The following is an 18,384-nucleotide window of genomic DNA, read 5'->3' on the forward strand; positions in this document are numbered from 1 at the left end:
AGAAGTATTCTTATTTATAATCACGACCATAAAACAAACAAAGCGGGTGTGCAGCTCGTACTATGAGTCCGAGTATTTAATGCCGTCCTCATCAAGTACATTGCTCAAACACACAAAACTGAAACACTACTCGGACAACAAGCCTATGCGCCGCCTGGTACAAAAACCCAAAAACCTATTGGGGAAAACTGAAAAGTACTTCCCGACCAAACGCAGGCGCGTGAAACTTTGGGGGTTATTAAAGGTAAAGTACAAAGATAACAAAAGTGTATAAAACAAAAGTTGTAAAGTTCGTGAGCTGAGATGCATACATTACTCAATTATCAATCCCTATATACGTTACAACAATAGAGTCAATTAACGCGATAACGGCTCACGTGCGTTTATACCAATAAGAAATTATATACATGCTCTGTCATTACCACTCACAGTTTAGTTCCGCCGAATGTAAATACATAAGTCTCGTAGCTGTAAGTTTGTTTTTCTAAACCAATAAAAAAGGCCTTGTCCCCTTTCCGTTTGCATGTGATATTCACAAAGGAAGAATCTCAAGTTCATATAGTTGAGCATGGTATCATTTAGTCTTGGCCTTCGAAACCAACGTGGACGACAGTGCGGAAAGCAGTACAGAGACTTCAAGTAAAAAGAAAAGCGGCGAAGATACTGCGTTACAGGAGCGCAGAAAAAACACTAAGAAAAAACACTAAGAACAACTCTTAGGGCCTGTTTACATGGAAGGCGGGTGCCCCGGCTAACCGAGTTACCCGGCCAAGCGAGCTACCCTGGGCGAGCCAACTTTTCATACGTTTCTTTAGAAAACGTATTGAAGCCTTTACATGCTAGACGGGTAACCCGCCTTGCCGGGGCACTCGGTCTACTTGCCCGGGGCACCCTTCTAGGCGGGATAGCTTTTTGCCATGTAAACGGTTTATCCCGGCTTGCCGGGATAAGTCTTCGCGTGTGTTTTTAAACTAAATTTGAAGTAAAGGGTATCAAATGTATAAATTCTGGACCCAAACAGTGCTATTTGATCAAAATTGGTTTTATCGGTCGGCTGGGAAATATTTCTTCGAGCTACAGCTAATTAATTCGAAATTTTCATGGGAATGATTGTCCTAATTTACGAAACAACAAATTCAATTTCAATTTGGCGGCAAAAGACTGTTAAATTTCGATAGAATTCCCTCAAAAATGAACGCAGTAAATTTCTAAGAACTTGCACATCAAAGTAAAATAGATTTGAAGACGGCCAGCTATGATTATTCCGTAAAAAGTCACATTTTTCTTCGATCATTTGGAGCTTCGTGGTTTTCCCACGCCGTGACACGCTTCAGTGACGCTGTCTCAACTCGGGTAGAAGGGCTGTAAATTCTGCATGTAAAGGCGGGCTATGTTTCATCCCTTCTAGCCGGGTAACTCGGTTAGCCGAATCGACATGCACCAATTTTCATCTAATCCGGTAGTACGAAATAAGTGGGTGGAATTTGTCCAAAGACACCGTGCCGATTTTCACGCGTCTCCTGGCCGTGTTTGCTATGTACTTGATTCTTGTTTTATTATAGGTGAATTTCAAAACAGCAAAATTCTAACTTGAATTTCTAACTAACATCCGTGGACCTCGATGTGATTTCTTTTGTTTTATTCTCCTTCGAAGCCACGTAAGAATTATTATATATCGAAATAGGCCTCCTCCCCCCACCCCAAATAAAATGTCCCATAAAACTCAGACGCAAAAATCCTTCCGAGTGTAAGCCCATATTGTTAGGTTGTTTTGTATTTTACGTCGTTAGAGAATGCGCAGAAACCTGTAATGTTTGTCAAACGACTGAACGACTTGTGAAAGTTTTACCATGTGGTATTCTTGTATGCTCCAAACAACTTTCAGCTGTTCAGGCACAGTTTCCGTCCGCATAGAAACCCAGCGATTTTTAAAACGCAAATTTCCATACTAAAATAAGCTCTAAAAGTTTTGAAACTTCTCCGGGCTGGAGAGGATACCCCATACCCCCCTCCCCTTCCCTCCCTCCCCCTACAAGCTCGAGCCTACACCGCTCTAACGCACCCACGAAAATCCTGGCAACGGGCCTGAATTGAATGTGGTTAAGGCTTTCGCCATCCACCCCCCCCCCCAACCTTACCCCTCTCACAGGAGGGGGCGGGAAACACGCTAGAAAGGAATCAGCCACACGTTAAAGTGAATAACGACAGGTAATGACTTTGCTTTCACTTTTGTGAAAACACCGTTCGCAAAAAACAACAGCCTTAAAAAAACCACGTGACCGATTCAGCAGCGTTTCAGCGCTGAAACGCGCTGTGGTCACGTCACCTGCCCATCAGATAATGTACAATGCACCTAAGTAATAAAGGAAAATCAATCAAGCTTAAAAGGGTCATAGAGGTTGCGATCAAAGCGGCATTCTCAGAAAATTCTGGAGAACATTTACACAGTATTTGTGTCATAACAACAGCTCCGGTTGTCGATGTTAAAAAACAAATCGGTATGACAATTTATGTTGCTAAACGTCGCCGGATTCATTATCCGAAGTGTCATTGAGATATTCTACTTTGTAACACCAACCGCCGGCTAAAAATGATCAAGAGGAAGTCTGATTTTAAAATGTTATTCTTTACGCATTTATTTAACGCTAGCCTACAGAACCGGCGATTGATTTTTAGTAAGTTTGCGGGTCGCACGATAAACCGCATGTTCTGCAGGCTAATCTAACGCCAGTATATACTTTAACTTTCTCGTTCTTACTAAAGGTCCTATAATTTGGTCATATGATTTGCCTGTACTGTAAGTATTGTTTTCTTGGTGTGTTTCAATAAAAAAGTGACAATGTCGTACTGTCTCTTCTGCTATCTTTAGATTAATCGCGGACTCTTTAAAATTACCATATACTTGACATTTGCTTGTCATTTAGAAAGTGAAACATATAATCTCACATGTTAGCTTTTCATCTAAAAATAAAAGGCTTTAAAGGGAAGTTAAATGTCGATCACTTGACCATTGCGGTTCCCTAAGAGTGACCAGTATATATCTTCTCCATAACAAACACGCGCAAAGTCAACAGTTAACTATGCAGGTGATAAAAATAAAGAAACAGATCTTCCAGATCTTTTTCACTATTTAGGAACCACGTCGGAAGAATAGAATTTAAAACGGAACCTCTTGTTATCAGCTACTAGTCGATATTGTTCTGCTGACACAACCCGGTTAAACTTTATAAAATGAAATGTTATTATCCAGGGATTTTTTTATCTGTATGGGACTCAATCAAATTTCTGGATTCTGATTGGTTAATGTCAAAAACATATTAAGGGTACAGAAATGCAAAACGGATTTGCAGAGTGCAATACGAAAGTTATAATGGTCGCTCAGACTTGTTGATCGCAGATTCGTTCGATTGTCTATACCTATCACGACTAGACATCGTGGAAACAAGATTAAGATTATTCCTTCGGAGTCCAACCTTTTTGGATAAACATCATGAGTTTTTTTCGGTGAAATGAGCTTTTAATTCCGAGGTCTTGCATATCAGTGTCATCTAGTTCTGACAACAAATTTCCATCAACCCCCTGTTCAGCAAACTTGTCCACATAATGGTTTAATCTCAGCTTACTGAGCAGCTCACTAACCTCGGATACGGACAAATCTTTCAACCATGTTGGTACCGTCTCGGCCTTATCAGCCTGCCCATGCCTTAACTCGTCTATTCTCTCATAAATATGCTGTTCTTCTACTTTGACTAAATCAGTATATTGTCCCTTTGCGTTGGTACAGCTAATGTTTTGACCCTGAGCCTGCCAATGAATGATTGCTTGGTATCCTTCCGCCACTTCAGCACCTCCTGATGACGGTCTTGGTGGAAGAGGGGGCCGTAATGCTACATACTCGTTCGTTGTCTTCTGCACGTCTCGTTCGACATTGAAAAACCAAGATACTTCTCCACTGTTTCCAGTTGTGATTGCTGTCTCCAAGTTCACTTCGGCGTCGATGAGGCGACAAATTTCCGACATCAAATTTGGGTCTATTTTTGAATCCTCTCTTCTAACTCTTATTTCTAAGTCAATAGGAATTTTCAGAACTCTCAGATCCTTTCCAAACAAGGTTGAAGCTATAAAAACGTTTTCATGCACTTTTTCCTCGATTGTAAACAATCCTTTGAATATCACTCTCGGTCTTGTGTTTGCCTCGTTAAATGCCTCCGTTGCACCAGTTCGAACTCGTACTCGCGTTGGCAGGGAATGTTGTTCAACGATATCTTGCATAGTTGTCGGATTAACGTCTTCAAGAGTTTCAAAAGGTCCAACCTGGTCATTATAGAGGGTTATCGAACGAGATGTTCCTGCTACCTTGCACTTGTGTTCCATGCAGCCAGTAGCATCGTGCGATGCCTCTAGACAAAGCACGTCTCCGACTTTGATCCCACTGTGAGGTATATCTCGAAGCGAGCGAACGTATTTCGGAAAATCAACCATAAGTTCTTCAACAGTTTCATATTTGTCGCTGCATCTGTTCGGAATAGCTTCAAATATTTTCTCCGGGTAGTTACGAGGGATAGTAAAGTGGTTTCCGTTCTCATCTCGAGCTATGATCTGAGGCAGATCTTTGATGGTGTGTAAGCTAACAATTTGCCCTTCAGACCACGATTTTTCCTCCGATTCATGTAAGTATCCTTCAACTATTCGTATTGTTTCAGGGAAGTTACAGCCTTTCAAAAATTCGCAAAGCAAAAAGGATTCGTGCATTCTCTGGCCGGGATATCACTCAGAAATACCTTATGCAGTCACTAAAACTCATTAGCGAAAGACCACCTTGCGTTATCTCGAGCATATTTGTCACGTGATCAAAATTCATACAGATCTTGAGTATTGGCTGGCAAACTCACACTTATTTATCGGTTGGATTTTTTCACCTACAAGTAAGTCCATTACATGAAAACTGGCATTTCATCGAAACAAAGGAACACCTCAAACATCTTTCTATCCTCTCAGAAATTTCATTACGAGACAGATGGGAAAAAAGGATCAATACTTAGCACATCAATATAGGCAACTTTTTTTCAATTTCGTTAACATTAAACTGAGTAATGTTGGGTACGGCATAATTCTGCATTGCCACTCTTTTTAGGCGTAACAGTGCTACCTCATAACTGCAACCAGGACCGGAGCACATGCAGTGAAACGACGTAGCTCTCTCTCTCTCCCGACTTGCAACTAAAACAGTACTGTTTTGACTACTGATCATGCATCAGTGCGTAATAAAAATTGTTCACCAATTTTAAAATGCGCATACATTGCCATCTTCACAGACGACTGACGTGAATGAGCCGAGTCCTAGTTTTTATTGTCTGACTTGCAAGTTTGCAGTATGGAATGTTTTAAGACTGAAACTATCGTCTGGAGTGATCAATCTTGTACCCTGAAGACTTTTGTAGCCCGTTACAATCTTCCGCAACTGGTAAAAGTCGAAGACGGATTCTATAGCGAGGACGATGGTGAGACGCTTTCAGCAGATGACATTCTTATGCTTCACTCCATAAAACGAACTGAAAACCTGCTTGTAGAAGACGCCGAGCACAAGGAGTATCTTCTACCACTTAATAGTCCCTGTAAAGTTGAAATACTACCTAAACTATGCCAGGACAGGTATGACAGCGTGGAAGATGCTGTCGATGCCTGGACTCATTCAGCTGATTTCAAGTTCATTCGTGTCGCGGAAGTTTATTCTTGTTCACCTTCGTTGCGCATTAGAGCAGGAGACATCTTGGAACCGAGAAAGACCGTCACAGAAAACCATGTAAAGTTTCTGCAATGTGTGTTTTATGGCCAGACTGAGTACCTTGTGAAACTTCCTTTCAATGTCAAAGCTGCTTTTGAACCCTTAGCCAGTAGAGAACCAGTCCAGTTCGAAGACATCCTGCACTCGTTTGAGCTTCCTGTTCGAGTGAAATTTACTTCATCTTGCATCACCACGACACAAAATGCAAACAGCAACAACATTGACTTCCAGTCACTCGGCCCAGTTTTTTTACAAGAACTTCGACAGGGCACTCCGACAGCAATTATTGCAACCCTTCGTGATGTCGATATGACACCGGTCGCAGATTTAACGATCCCAATAGATCTGGATGTAAATGTGTGTCCTGCACGTGAAGCTGTGATAGGCAATGAAGACTACGTCAGGTTCTGCGAAGAAATCCACCACGGAACTGAGCACACAAAGGTAAACCTCTATGAAAATGGTTGTAAATCTTTTGAAGAACCCACTGTAGACCCTGTGGTGGATGTTGACCATGAGTACGAAGAAATAAAGCCTCTGCCACCAAAACCCAAGCCTAAGCCTAAGCCAAATCGCAGACCTGTTCCAACGTATGAAAACCTGATGAATGACGATGTGTTAGAGGCACCGAAAGAAGGCCCGTCCAATTTTGAAGGGGCATCACCTCATGATTGTAAGGAAGACAGCAAATACAATGTAGAAGATGACGAGGAAGATACATACCTTAGTTCAGATTGTGACTCCGACGAAGATTATATCTTTGTTGAACCGATACATAATGAGCAAATCTACCCATCCAATATTGACGCTGATGACGAGACACCACCACCTCGCCCTCGTCGAGTTGAATCGCTTGGCCGCTATAGAGATAACCAGTGAAAACGCACCCAAACGTCAGCAAGAAAAGCGCAACCGAGGTAAAACTTAAAGAAGAAAATCTCTAACAAGCCTTATTCGAAATATTTTCAAAACGACCTCTTTAAACTACCCTCGGACCCTTTTGCCTATCGTTGATCCATAGCCGGCGTGCGGGCTCCCAATCTGAAGAAGAAGGGTTTTCACCAAATCCTCGACCAGAGAGCGTGTTCACAGGCAATTAATTCAGGACTTCTCAAGCTGCAGTCGCTCCAAAACGCCGGTCTTGTCGGTCTCGACCATTGTCTGAAGTATGGCATGGCCAGCGTACAGTCTGCAGATACTGTTTCTCGGGTCCGAGATCATCCTAGCATTAACAGTGAAGACTGTATAAACCTTTCTTCCGCCTATTTTCTTGTCAGGAGTAAAAGGTTATCAGGGCTTAGAAGGCTTAAGAATGCTGACACGTTTGAAAGAGACCTTGTTGATGTACGGTGTCTCTATCGATCAGCAAACAATTTCTTATGTTATACTTCAGTCGATGATTTTTGTGTTAATTTGGCATATACAGATGTAATTTAATTTTCTTCTAAGGGCCTGTTTACATGGAAGGCGGGTGCCCCGGCTAACCGAGCTACCCGGCTAACCGAGCTACCCTGGGCGAGCCAACTTTTCATACGTTTCTTAAGAAAACGTATTGAAGCCTTTACATGCTAGAAGGGTAACCCGCCTTGCCGGGGCACTCGGTCTACTTGCCCGGGGCACCCTTCTAGGCGAGATAGCTTTTTGCCATGTAAACGGTTATGCCCGAGCTATCCAGGCTTGCCGGGATAAGTTTTCGCGCGTGTTTTTAAACTAAATTTGAAGTTAATGGCATAAAATATATAAATTCTGGACCCAAACAGTGCTATTTGACCAAAATTAGATCAAATTAGTTTTATCTGTAGGCTGGAAAATTTTTTCTTTGAGCAAGAGCTAATTAATTCGAAATTTTCGTAGGAATGATTATCCTAACTCACGAAACAACAAATTTAATTTCAATTTGGCGGCCAAAGACTGTTGAATTTCGATTGAATTTCCCCATAAATGGACGTACTAAAGTTCTAAGAGCTTGCACATCAAAATAAAATAGGTTTGAAGACGGCTAGCCTTGATTATTTAGTAAAACTGTCATATTTTTCTAAAATCATTTGGAGCTACATGGTTTTCCCACGCTGTGACACGCTTCAATGACGCTATCTCAGCTCAGGTAGAAGGGCTGTGAATTCTGCATGTAAAGGCGGGCTATGTTTCATCCCTTCTAGCCGGGTAACTCGGTTAGCCGGGGCACCCTCCCTCCACGTAAACAGGCCCTAAGTGTCGAATGAAAGTGTTCGAACTAGGGCCGCGGCTAAGCGATTAGCCAAGTTTATTTAATATGATGCTAGATAAACGTGTTTGATCGTTTAGCCAAAACTTTCTGCATTTTGTTTATACCTTTCAATGTATCTCCTTGTGAACGTCTTTTAAAAGAGTGATTTCTGATGAAAACTGTATGCATGCCTTCGATTTCTTTACCACATAGGCAAAACAGTTTAAAAATACCATTCACATATTAGATTAGCGTATAGGTTCCAATTCTCGATTCTCTTGAACGTTTTGTTGATATATCTGCATTTTATTTTGTGAACAGCTTCCAAATATGATTTATTAGCGACCCAGATATACCTTTGTGTTTCTTGTAAACAAAATACATTGATGACGTAAGTGAAATTTGTTTATTAGTTTAAAACCTTCTAATGAAGTACATAAATGTTATCCTACTTCCTAAATTTCTATAGAATTGCATTTACAATGTTTATTTTGGCTACCACTTTTCTAGTTCACTGAATATTTTGCTAGCTATTTTAGTGTAGTTTTAATTCTTTATTTATATTGTTCAGCTATGCAGCATGTATATTTATTTCCTGTATTGGAACTGAGATCTCCTAGCTGATAAGTTCAAGTCGATAAATCGTATAAACATATTTGAATGCATATTGCCATTGGTAATGGAATATCTGTAGAGAGTAGAAATGTTATAGTACAACTTAATAACACATCAGAAAACTTACAAAGCTGTGTCTAAGCAAGAGGAAGGAATCATCCTCTCTTAGTTTAAGTGTTGCTACTTGTGAATAAGAAAAAACAAGGTGAATATAGATTTAATGATCTCTAAATTGCGGATAGAAAGTTAACTTAATGAAATGATACTCAAAGACTGCGATTACACAAGCCTATTAGAAAAAACTGAATATATTTCAACTGCATAATTAAGTTACTTTACTTTATTACGCATGTAATGGACAAACTATACTGAACATACATTCTTCTTGTTTCGTATTTACAGCAACTTGGACCATATTTATAAAGCGCACATTATTGCATGAAATAATCAAAAAAAAAGCTTTACCAGCTTCTCAGGATCCTTCAAAGTAAATTTAACCTCGACAGATATTTTCTCAAGTCAGTCCAAAAGTCAAGACGTTCCGCAACAGCGGTCCACCATGCTGCGCAATAACGTCTTTGTCAACTGACCAATCGGTACCATATTTATATCTAAGCCTTTCAATATTGACCGCGTACGTCAATCAAAATATTGCTTCCGGGGGTCTCACGCTTTTTTTTTTTTCCTCATCAAAATTTTGTGTCAGCCTGATCTTTTACTTGAGGAATAAACCATACGATCTTGTTGTTAAACCACAATAAGAAAGAGTTTTGTTGAATCAAATCATGTCTGATCAAACATATATTTGTACACCTCTATTGTCATTCCGCTTCTCCTACACTCCCTCCCCCAACCCATCAACCCTCGCCCTTCCCCTCTCCCCCCCGTCTTTATTATGACTATTCGGCCATATGACAATTCTTGCCTAATTCAGTAATTTCTTTCGAACTAAGTGAGCTGAAACGAAAAAAATTTAGCTAGCACTGTGTGGAACTTCAATGATTATTAAATAAGTGGATGAATTGTTGAGATAAGAAGCACCAAGTTTGTGGTGCCCTCTTTAATAACAACCGAAAAAAAAATAACCAAGTTCCCTAGTAATTCGGCTTATGTTCTCTATAGCTACCTGCAGTACGCCATAAAAAGATAGCTAACTCGCCATTGAGCAGGCTGTTCATGTTGTTATTTTTGGTCTATATGATAACAAACCAACTCAGTCTACGAACGTCAACTGCATAATTAACATCGGTGCGGCAAAAACTTTGATTTTTCTACACAAAATAATGTCAGTGAAACAAATAAAGTTTTAGCTTATTTTTTTGGAGTCCAACCTTTCTGGATAAACATCATGAGCTTTTTTTTGTGCAATGGATTTGAAATTCCAAGGTACTGCATCATTTCCGTATCCAGCTCTAGTAAAAAGTTGCCATCAATCGACTCCTCCACAAATCTATCCACATACGCGCTTAAGCCAAGCTTCATTAGCCATCCGGAGACTTCGGACACCGAGATGTCCTTCAAATGTTCTTTGCCTTTGTCCTGTACCACTCCAGCATCGCGTTCTGTCTTATCAGGTCGCTCACTAACTGCTGGCATTTCTGCTTTACTATGTGATTCGGCGTTTTGCGAAGTCAACTTAGTTGGGTTGTCTGGGTTGTCTTTACTTTCGCATGTCTTGAAACTGCTGGAATTTTGCAATGGCGAAGAAGGGTTCTGGGCTCTTGGCAGCTGTTTCTCTTCTGATTTCTGTTTGATCACATTTGGCGTTAGTTTGCCGTGTGGAAGAGGAGCGCTTTTCACGCTTTCCTTCACCGAAACGGCAGGACTTACAGAATTACTTGGAGAGTTTGCCTTTGGAGGTGAAGCAAATTGAATATTCTCGATACTTTCGTAGTACTCCTCTGTTTCATCAGGTCCGTTGTTGTTGTTTATTACTGTTGGCGGTTTCGATCGAGTCTGTGACTCAATGTTTTGCGAGGTCATCAGCTTAGTCGGACTTCCTTCACTTTCGTATTTCTTTAAATCTTGCAATGGCAGAGTACAGTGGTGAGAGCTTGGTGGCTGTTGCCGTTCTAGTGCTTTTTGCCTGGAGCCATTTGGTTTCGGTTTGACAAGTGGAGAAGAAACCGGTTTCGCGCTTCCCTTTGGAACAGCAGGTTCGATAGGTTTATTTGCAGGTTTTAGCTTAGAAGGTGAAACAGATTGGGTACCACTGATACATCCGGTGTGGTCTCCTGCCTCATCAGGTCTGTTGTGGTGAGATGTTACTTCTGAGTTTGGGGGTTCATTGTGTTGTTCGATGTTTTGTGGCGTGGTGCTTGTTGTGTTGGCAATTGCCAATGGCGGAATTGAGTGACGAGGTTTCTCTTTGTATACATTGGGCTTTTTGGCAACTGGAGGAGGAGGACCCGGTTTCTCAGTTCCTTTATGAACTTCAGAACTTGCAGTGTTTTTTGGAGGTTTTCGCTTGGGAGATGGAGCATATCGAGTTTCGCTGTCTGTTGTTTTTAATTTTGTATTTTGCTTTAAGTTTGATTCATTTAATTTCAATGGTGCTCTAGGTGGAACTGGAGGAATAAGCTCTTCGTAGATGTCGTCAGCTTGTGGTTCCTCGATGTCTCGTTTGATATCTGCAATATCAAAGTTCCAAGATGCTTCTCCGTTTCCGCTTAAGATTGTCGACTCAATTTTCACTTCTTTGTCGATAAGTAGACAAATTTCAGTGAACAGCTTTTGGTCAAGGTTTAAACTCTCCTTTTGGACTCTTAATTCCAAGTCAATCGGAAGTTTCACAACTCTTAAATCCTTTCCAACCAAGGTAGAAACTATTAAAACTTTTTCCTGTACTATTTCTTTTAAAGTAACAAGTCCTTCTAACATCGTCCTCTTGTTTATGTTTGTTTCACCGAGTGGTTGTGTTCCAACTCGAACTCGCACTCGTGTAGGAAGGAGGTGTTGATCAATGACATCTCGCATAGTAGTCGGATTAACGTCTTCAAGAGTTTCAAAAGGTCCAACCTGGTCACCAGAGAGGGTTATTGAACGAGTTGTTCCTTGTACACTGCACTTGAGATCCATGTAGCCAGCAGCATTTGGCGATGTCTCTACAAGACAAAGTATGTCCCCGACTTTGACCCCACTTCGAGATATGTTCCCAAGCGAGCGAACATATTTCGGAAAGTCAGCAATAAGCTCTTCAACAGTTTTGTACTCGTCGCCGCATCTGTTCGGAATACTCTCAAATATTTTCTCCGGGTAGTTTAAAGGGATACAAAAGCGATTTCCTTTCTTGTCAAGAGCTAGAACCTGAGGTACATCCTTCATGGCGTGCAAGTGGACAATTTCGCCTTGAGACCACGATTGTTCCTCGTATTCATGATCGTATCCTTCGACAATTTGTACAGTTGCAGGGAGATCACAGTCTGTCAAGAACTCGCAAAGCAAAGAGGAATCTAGCAGGCTCATGTCTGGATTATACGGCATTATTACTCATTTCAAAAGCGCTTCCGTCTGTAAGCAACTCTGAATTTGTTATTCGTGTATCCAGTATTTATTTCAGATTATAATCATCGCGTGACACTCATAACAAAATGCTTCAGGGGGTGTCCCGATACCTTTTCTCGGCAATAAACTTATCACTTGGCCAGATGTTTTGACGGGTAAATCACATTAATTTAACAACTAGATTGTTTCGTCCTCAAAGCAAACTATATTTTAGTATTCACCTTGCGTTATCTCGAGTATATTTGTCACGTGATCAAAATTCATACAGATCTTGATATTAGCTGGCAAACTCACACTTATTTATCGAGTAACTGATCCTGTAAATGAAAACGTGCATTCCATCGAAACAAAGAAACACCTAAAACATCTTTCTATCCTCTCAGCAATTTCATTACGAGACAGATGGGAAAAAAGGATCAATATTTAGCACATTATTATTGGACTCATTCGGCTGATTTCAAGTTCATTCGTGTCGCTAAAGTTTATTCTTGTTCACCTTCGTTGCGCATTAGAGCAGGAGACATCTTGGAACCGAGAAGGACCGTCACAGAAAACCATGTAAAGTTTCTACAATGTGTGTTTTATGGCCGGACTGAGTACCTTGTGAATCTTCCTTTCAATGTCAAAGCTGCTTTTGAACCCTTAGCCAGTAGAGAACCAGTCCAGTTCGAAGACATCCTGCACTCGTTTGAGCTTCCTGTTCGAGTGAAATTCACTTCATCCTGCGACACCACGACACAAGATGCAAACAGCAACAACATTGACTTCCAGTCACTCGGCCCAGTTTTTTTACAAGAACTTCAACAGGGCACTCCGACAGCAATTATTGCAACACTTCGTGACGTCGATATGACACCGGTCGCAGATTTAACGATCCCAATAGATATGGATGTAAATGTGTGTCCTGCACGTGAAGCTGTGATAGGCAATGAAGACTATGACAGAATCTGCGAAGAAATCCACCACGGAACTGAGCACACAAAGGTAAACCTCTATGAAAATGGTTGTAAATCTTTTGAAGAACCCACTGTAGACCCTGTGGTGGATGTTGACCATGAGTACGAAAGCGTAAAGCCTCTGCCACCAAAACCCAAGCCTAAGCCAAATCGCAGGCCTGTTCCAACGTATGAAAACCTAATGAATGACGATGTGTTAGAGGCACCGAAAGAAGGCCCATCCAATTATGAAGGGGCACCACCTCATGATTGTAAGGAAGACAGCAAATATAATGTAGAAGATGACGAGGAAGATACATACCCTAGTTCAGATTGTGACTCTGACGAAGATTATATCTTTGTTGAACCGATACATAATGAGCAAATTTACCCATCCAATATTGACGCTGATGACGAGACACCACCACCTCGCCCTCGTCGAGTTGAATCACTTAGCCGCTATAAAGATAACCAGTGAAAACGCACCCAAACGTCAGCAAGAAAAGCGCAACCGAGGTAAAACTTAAAGAAGAAAATCTCTAACAAGCCTTATTCGAAATATTTTCAAAAAGACCTCTTTAAACTACCCTCGGACCCTTTTGCCTATCGTTGATCCATAGCCTGCGTGCAGGCTCCCAATCTGAAGAAGAAGGGTTTTCACCTAATCCTCGACCAGAGAGCGTGTTCACAGGCAATTAATCCAGGACTTCTCAAGCCGCAGTTGCTCCAACACGCCGGTCTCGTCGGTCTCGACCATTGTCTGAAGTATGGCATGGCCAGCGTACAGTCTGCAGATACTGTTTCTCGGGTCTGATATCATCCTAGCATTAACAGTGAAGACTGTATATACCTTTCTTCCGCCTATTTTCTTGTCAGGAGTAAAAGGTTATCAGGGCTTAGAAGACTTACGAATGCTGACACGTTTGAAAGAGACCTTGTTGATGTACGGTGTCTCTATCGATCAGCAAACAATTTCTTATGTTATACTTCAGTCGATGATTTTTGTGTTAATTTGGCATATACAGATGTAATTTAATTTCGCTTTGTCTTTGCCCTAGCAAAATGATCAAAGTATTTTTTTTTCTTCTAAGTGTTGAATGAAAGTGTTCGAACTAGGGCCGCGGCTAAGCGATTAGCCAAGTTTATTTAACATGATGCTAGATAAAAGTGTTTGATCGTTTAGCCAAAACTTTCTGCATTTTGTTTATACCTTTCAATGTATCTCCTTGTGAACGTCTTTTAAAAGAGTGATTTCTGACGAAAACTGTATGTATGCCTTTGATTTCTTTACCACGTAGGCAAAATAGTTTAAAAATACCATTCACATATTAGATTAGCGTATAGGTTCCAATTCTGGATTCTCTTAAATGTTTTGTTGATATATCTGCATTTTAGTTTGTGAACAGCTTCCAAATATGATTTATTAGCGACCCAGATATACCTTTGTGTTTCTAGTAAACAAAATACATTTATGTCGTAAGTGAAATCTGTTTATTAGTTTAAAACCTTCTAATGAAGTACAGTTTAAGTGTTACCCTACTTCCTCAATTTCTATAGAATTTCATTTACAATGTTTATTTTGGCTACCACTTTTCTAGTTCACTGAATATTTTGCTAGCTATTTTAGTGTAGTTTTAATTCTTTCTTTATATTGTTCAGCTATGCAGCATGTCTATTTATTTCCTGTATTGCAACTGAGATCTCCTAGCTGATAAGTTCAAGTCGATAAATCGTATAAACATATTTGAATGCATATTGCCATTGGTAATGGAATATCTGTAGAGAGTAGAAATGTTATAGTACAAGTTAATAACACATCAGAAAACTTACTAAGCTGTGTTTAAGCAATTGGAAATGAATCATCCTCACTTAGTTTAAGTGTTGCTACTTGTAATTAAGTAAAAACAAGGTGAATATAGATTTAATAATCTCTAAATTGCGGATAGAAAGTTAACTTAATGAAATGATACTCAAAGCTAGATACGATTACACAAGCCTATTTGAAAAAAACTGATGTTTCAACTGCATAATTAGCTTACTTTACATTATTATGCAATGGACAAACTATACTGAACATACATTCTCCTTGTTTAGTATATACAGTAACTTTGGTCATATTTATAGGTCGCACATTATTACAAGAAATAATCAAAAAAGCTTTACCAGCTTCTCGGGATCCTTCAAAGTAAATTAAACCTCAACAGATATTTTCTCAAGTCAGTCCAAAAGTCAAGACGTTCCGCAACAGCGGTCCACCATGCTGCGCAATAACGTCTTTGTCAACTGACCAATCGGTACCATAATTATATCTAAGCCTTTCAATATTGACCGCGTACGTCAATCAAAATATTGCTTCCGGGGGTCTCACGCTTTTTTTTGCCTCATTAAAATTTTGTGTCTGTCTGATCTTTTACTTGAGGAAATAAACCATACGATCTTGTTGTTAAACCACAATAAGAAAGAGTTTTGTTGAATCAAATCATGTCTGATCAAACATATATTGTACACCTCTACTGTCATTCCGCTTCTCCTACACCCCCTCCCCCAACCCATCAACCCTCGCCCTTCCCCTCTCCCCCCGTCTTTATCATGACCATTCGGCCATATGACAATTCTTGCCTAATTCAGTAATTTCTTTCGAACTAAGTGAGCTGAAACGAAAAACATTTAGCTAGCACTGTGTGGAACTTCAATGATTATTGAATAAGTGGATGAGTTGTTGAGATAATAACAATCCGAAACAATCCTAGTAATTCGGCTTTATGATCTCTATAGCTACTGGCAGTACGATATAAAAAGATAGCTAACTCGGCATTGTACAGAATAGATTTTTTCAATTATTATCCCAGAATAGATTTTTTCAAACACAACTGTCAACATTTTCTTTGTCAATAAAGCGCTTAAAGCAGGCCTGGATAAGCGCTATCTAAATATTTTTAACAACCAACTTCTACGAATGCCAACTGCATAATTAACATCGGTGCAGCAAGAACTTTGATTTTTCTCTACAAAACAATGTCAGTGAAACAAATAAAGTTTTAGCTTATTTTTTTGGAGTCCAACCTTTCTGGATAAACATCATGAGCTTCTTTTTGTGCAATGGATTTGAAATTCCAAGGTACTGCATCATTTCCGTATCCAGCTCTAGTAAAAAGTTGCCGTCAATCGACTCCTTCACAAATCTATCCACATACGCGCTTAAGCCAAGCTTCATTAGCCATCCGGAGACTTCGGACACCGAGATGTCCTTCAAATGTTCTTTGCCTTTGTCTTGCACCACTCCAGCATCGCGTTCTGCCTTATCAAGTCGCTCGCTTACTGCTGACATTTCTGCTTTACTATGTGATTCGGCGTTTTGCGAAGTCAACTTAGTTGGGTTGTCTGGGTTGTCTTTACTTTCGCATGTCTTGAAACTGCTGGAATTTTGCAATGGCGGAGCAGGGTTCTGGGCTCTTGGCAGCTGTTTCTCTTCTGATTTCTGTTTGATCACATTTGGCGTTAGTTTGCCGTGTGGAAGAGGAGCGCTTTTCAAGCTTTCCTTCAGCGAAACGGCAGGACTTACAGAATTACTTGGAGAGTTTGCCTTTGGAGGTGAAGCAAATTGAATATTCTCGATACTTTCGTAGTACTCCTCTGTTTCATCAGGTCCGTTGTTGTTGTTTATTACTGTTGGCGGTTTCGATTGAGTCTGTGACTCAATGTTTTGCGAGGCCAGCAGCTTAGTCGGACTTCCTTCACTTTCGTATTTCTTTAAATCTTGCAATGGCGGAGTGCAGTGGTGGGAGCTTGGTGGCTGTTGCTGTTCTATTGATGTTTGTCTAGAGCCATTTGATTTCGGTTTGACAAGTGGAGAAGAAACCGGTTTCGCGCTTTCCTTTGGAACAACAGTCTTGATAGGTTTATTTGCAGGTTTTGGCTTAGAAGGTGAAACAGATTGGGTACCACTGATACATCCGGTGTGGTCAACTGCCTCATCAGGGCTGTTGTGGTGAGATGTTACTTCTGGTTTGGGGGTCATTGTGTTGTTCGATGTTTTGTGGCGTGGTGCTTGTTGTGTTGGCAATTGCCAATGGCGGAATTGAGTGATGAGGGTTCTCTTTGTGTAAATTGGGCTTTTTGGCAACTGGAGGAGGAGGACACGGTTTCTCAGTTCCTTTTTGAACTTCAGAACTTGCAGTGTTTTTTGGAGGTTTTCGCTTGGGAGATGGAGCATATCGAGTTTCGCTGTCTGTTGTTTTTAATTTTGTATTTTGCTTTAAGTTTGATTCATTTAATTTCAATGGTGCTCTAGGTGGAACTGGAGGAATAAGCTCTTCGTAGATGTCGTCAGCTTGTGGTTCCTCGATGTCTCGTTTGATATCTGCAATATCAAAGTTCCAAGATGCTTCTCCGTTTCCGCTTAAGATTGTCGACTCAATTTTCACTTCTTTGTCGATAAGTAGACAAATTTCAGTGAACAGCTTTTGGTCAAGGTTTAAACTCTCCTTTTGGACTCTTAATTCCAAGTCAATCGGAAGTTTCACAACTCTTAAATCCTTTCCAACTAAGGTAGAAACTATTAAAACTTTTTCCTGTACTATTTCTTTTATAGTAACAAGTCCTTCTAACATCGTCCTCTTGTTTATGTTTGTTTCACTGAGTGCTTGTGTTCCAACTCGAACTCGCACTCGTGTAGGAAGGAGGTGTTGATCAATGACATCTCGCATAGTAGTCGGATTAATGTCTTCAAGAGTTTCAAAAGGTCCAACCTGGTCACCAGAGAGGGTTATTGAACGAGTTGATCCTTTTACCCAGCACTTTAGCTCCATGACGCCAGCAGCATTTGGTGATGTCTCTACAAGACGAAGTATGTCCCCGACTTTGACCCCACTTCGAGATATGTTCCCAAGCGAGCGAACATATTTCGGAAATTCAGCAATAAGCTCTTCAACAGTTTTGTACTCGTCGCCGCATCTGTTCGGAATACTCTCAAATATTTTCTCCGGGTAGTTTAAAGGGATACAAAAGCGATTTCCTTTCTTGTCAAGAGCTAGAACCTGAGGTACATCCTTCATGGCGTGCAAGTAAACAATTTCGCCTTGAGACCACGATTGTTCCTCGTATTCATGATCGTATCCTTCGACAATTTGTACAGTTGCAGGGAGATCACAGTCTGTCAAGAACTCACAAAGCAAAGAGGAATCGAGCAGGCTCATGTCTGGATTATACGGCATTATTACTCATTTCAAAAGCGCTTCCGTCTGTAAGCAACTCTGAATTTGTTATTCGTGTATCCAGTATTTATTTCAGATTAAAATCATCGCGTGACACTCATAACAAAGTGCCTCAGGGGGTATCTC

The 18,384-nt window shown here is 40.5% G+C and overlaps 3 protein-coding genes across 3 annotated transcripts; 1 reads left to right on the plus strand and 2 right to left on the minus strand.

The window, feature by feature from the left end:
- Positions 1–5,371: 5,371 nt before the first annotated feature.
- Positions 5,372–6,784, plus strand: LOC144649387 (uncharacterized). Its single transcript, XM_078508874.1, has one exon. It carries the CDS (start codon positions 5,375–5,377, stop codon positions 6,662–6,664), a length of 1,290 nt encoding a protein of 429 aa, XP_078365000.1. The 5' UTR covers positions 5,372–5,374; the 3' UTR covers positions 6,665–6,784.
- Positions 6,785–9,917: 3,133 nt separating this feature from the next.
- LOC144652199 (uncharacterized) lies at positions 9,918–12,392 on the minus strand. Its single transcript, XM_078512213.1, has one exon. The coding sequence runs from the start codon at positions 12,087–12,089 to the stop codon at positions 9,918–9,920; it is 2,172 nt and encodes a 723-aa protein (XP_078368339.1). The 5' UTR covers positions 12,090–12,392.
- Positions 12,393–15,953: 3,561 nt separating this feature from the next.
- On the minus strand, positions 15,954–18,299 carry LOC144651381 (uncharacterized). Its single transcript, XM_078511314.1, has 2 exons — positions 17,057–18,299; positions 15,954–17,025 (listed from the first exon to the last, which is right to left on the minus strand). The coding sequence occupies exons 1-2, from the start codon at positions 18,256–18,258 to the stop codon at positions 16,089–16,091; spliced, it is 2,139 nt and encodes a 712-aa protein (XP_078367440.1). The 5' UTR covers positions 18,259–18,299; the 3' UTR covers positions 15,954–16,088.
- Positions 18,300–18,384: the final 85 nt, after the last annotated feature.

This window comes from Oculina patagonica, chromosome 4, assembly GCF_052425735.1.
Source record: "Oculina patagonica isolate OP01 chromosome 4, crgOcupat, whole genome shotgun sequence".
NCBI lineage: Eukaryota > Metazoa > Cnidaria > Anthozoa > Scleractinia > Oculinidae > Oculina > Oculina patagonica.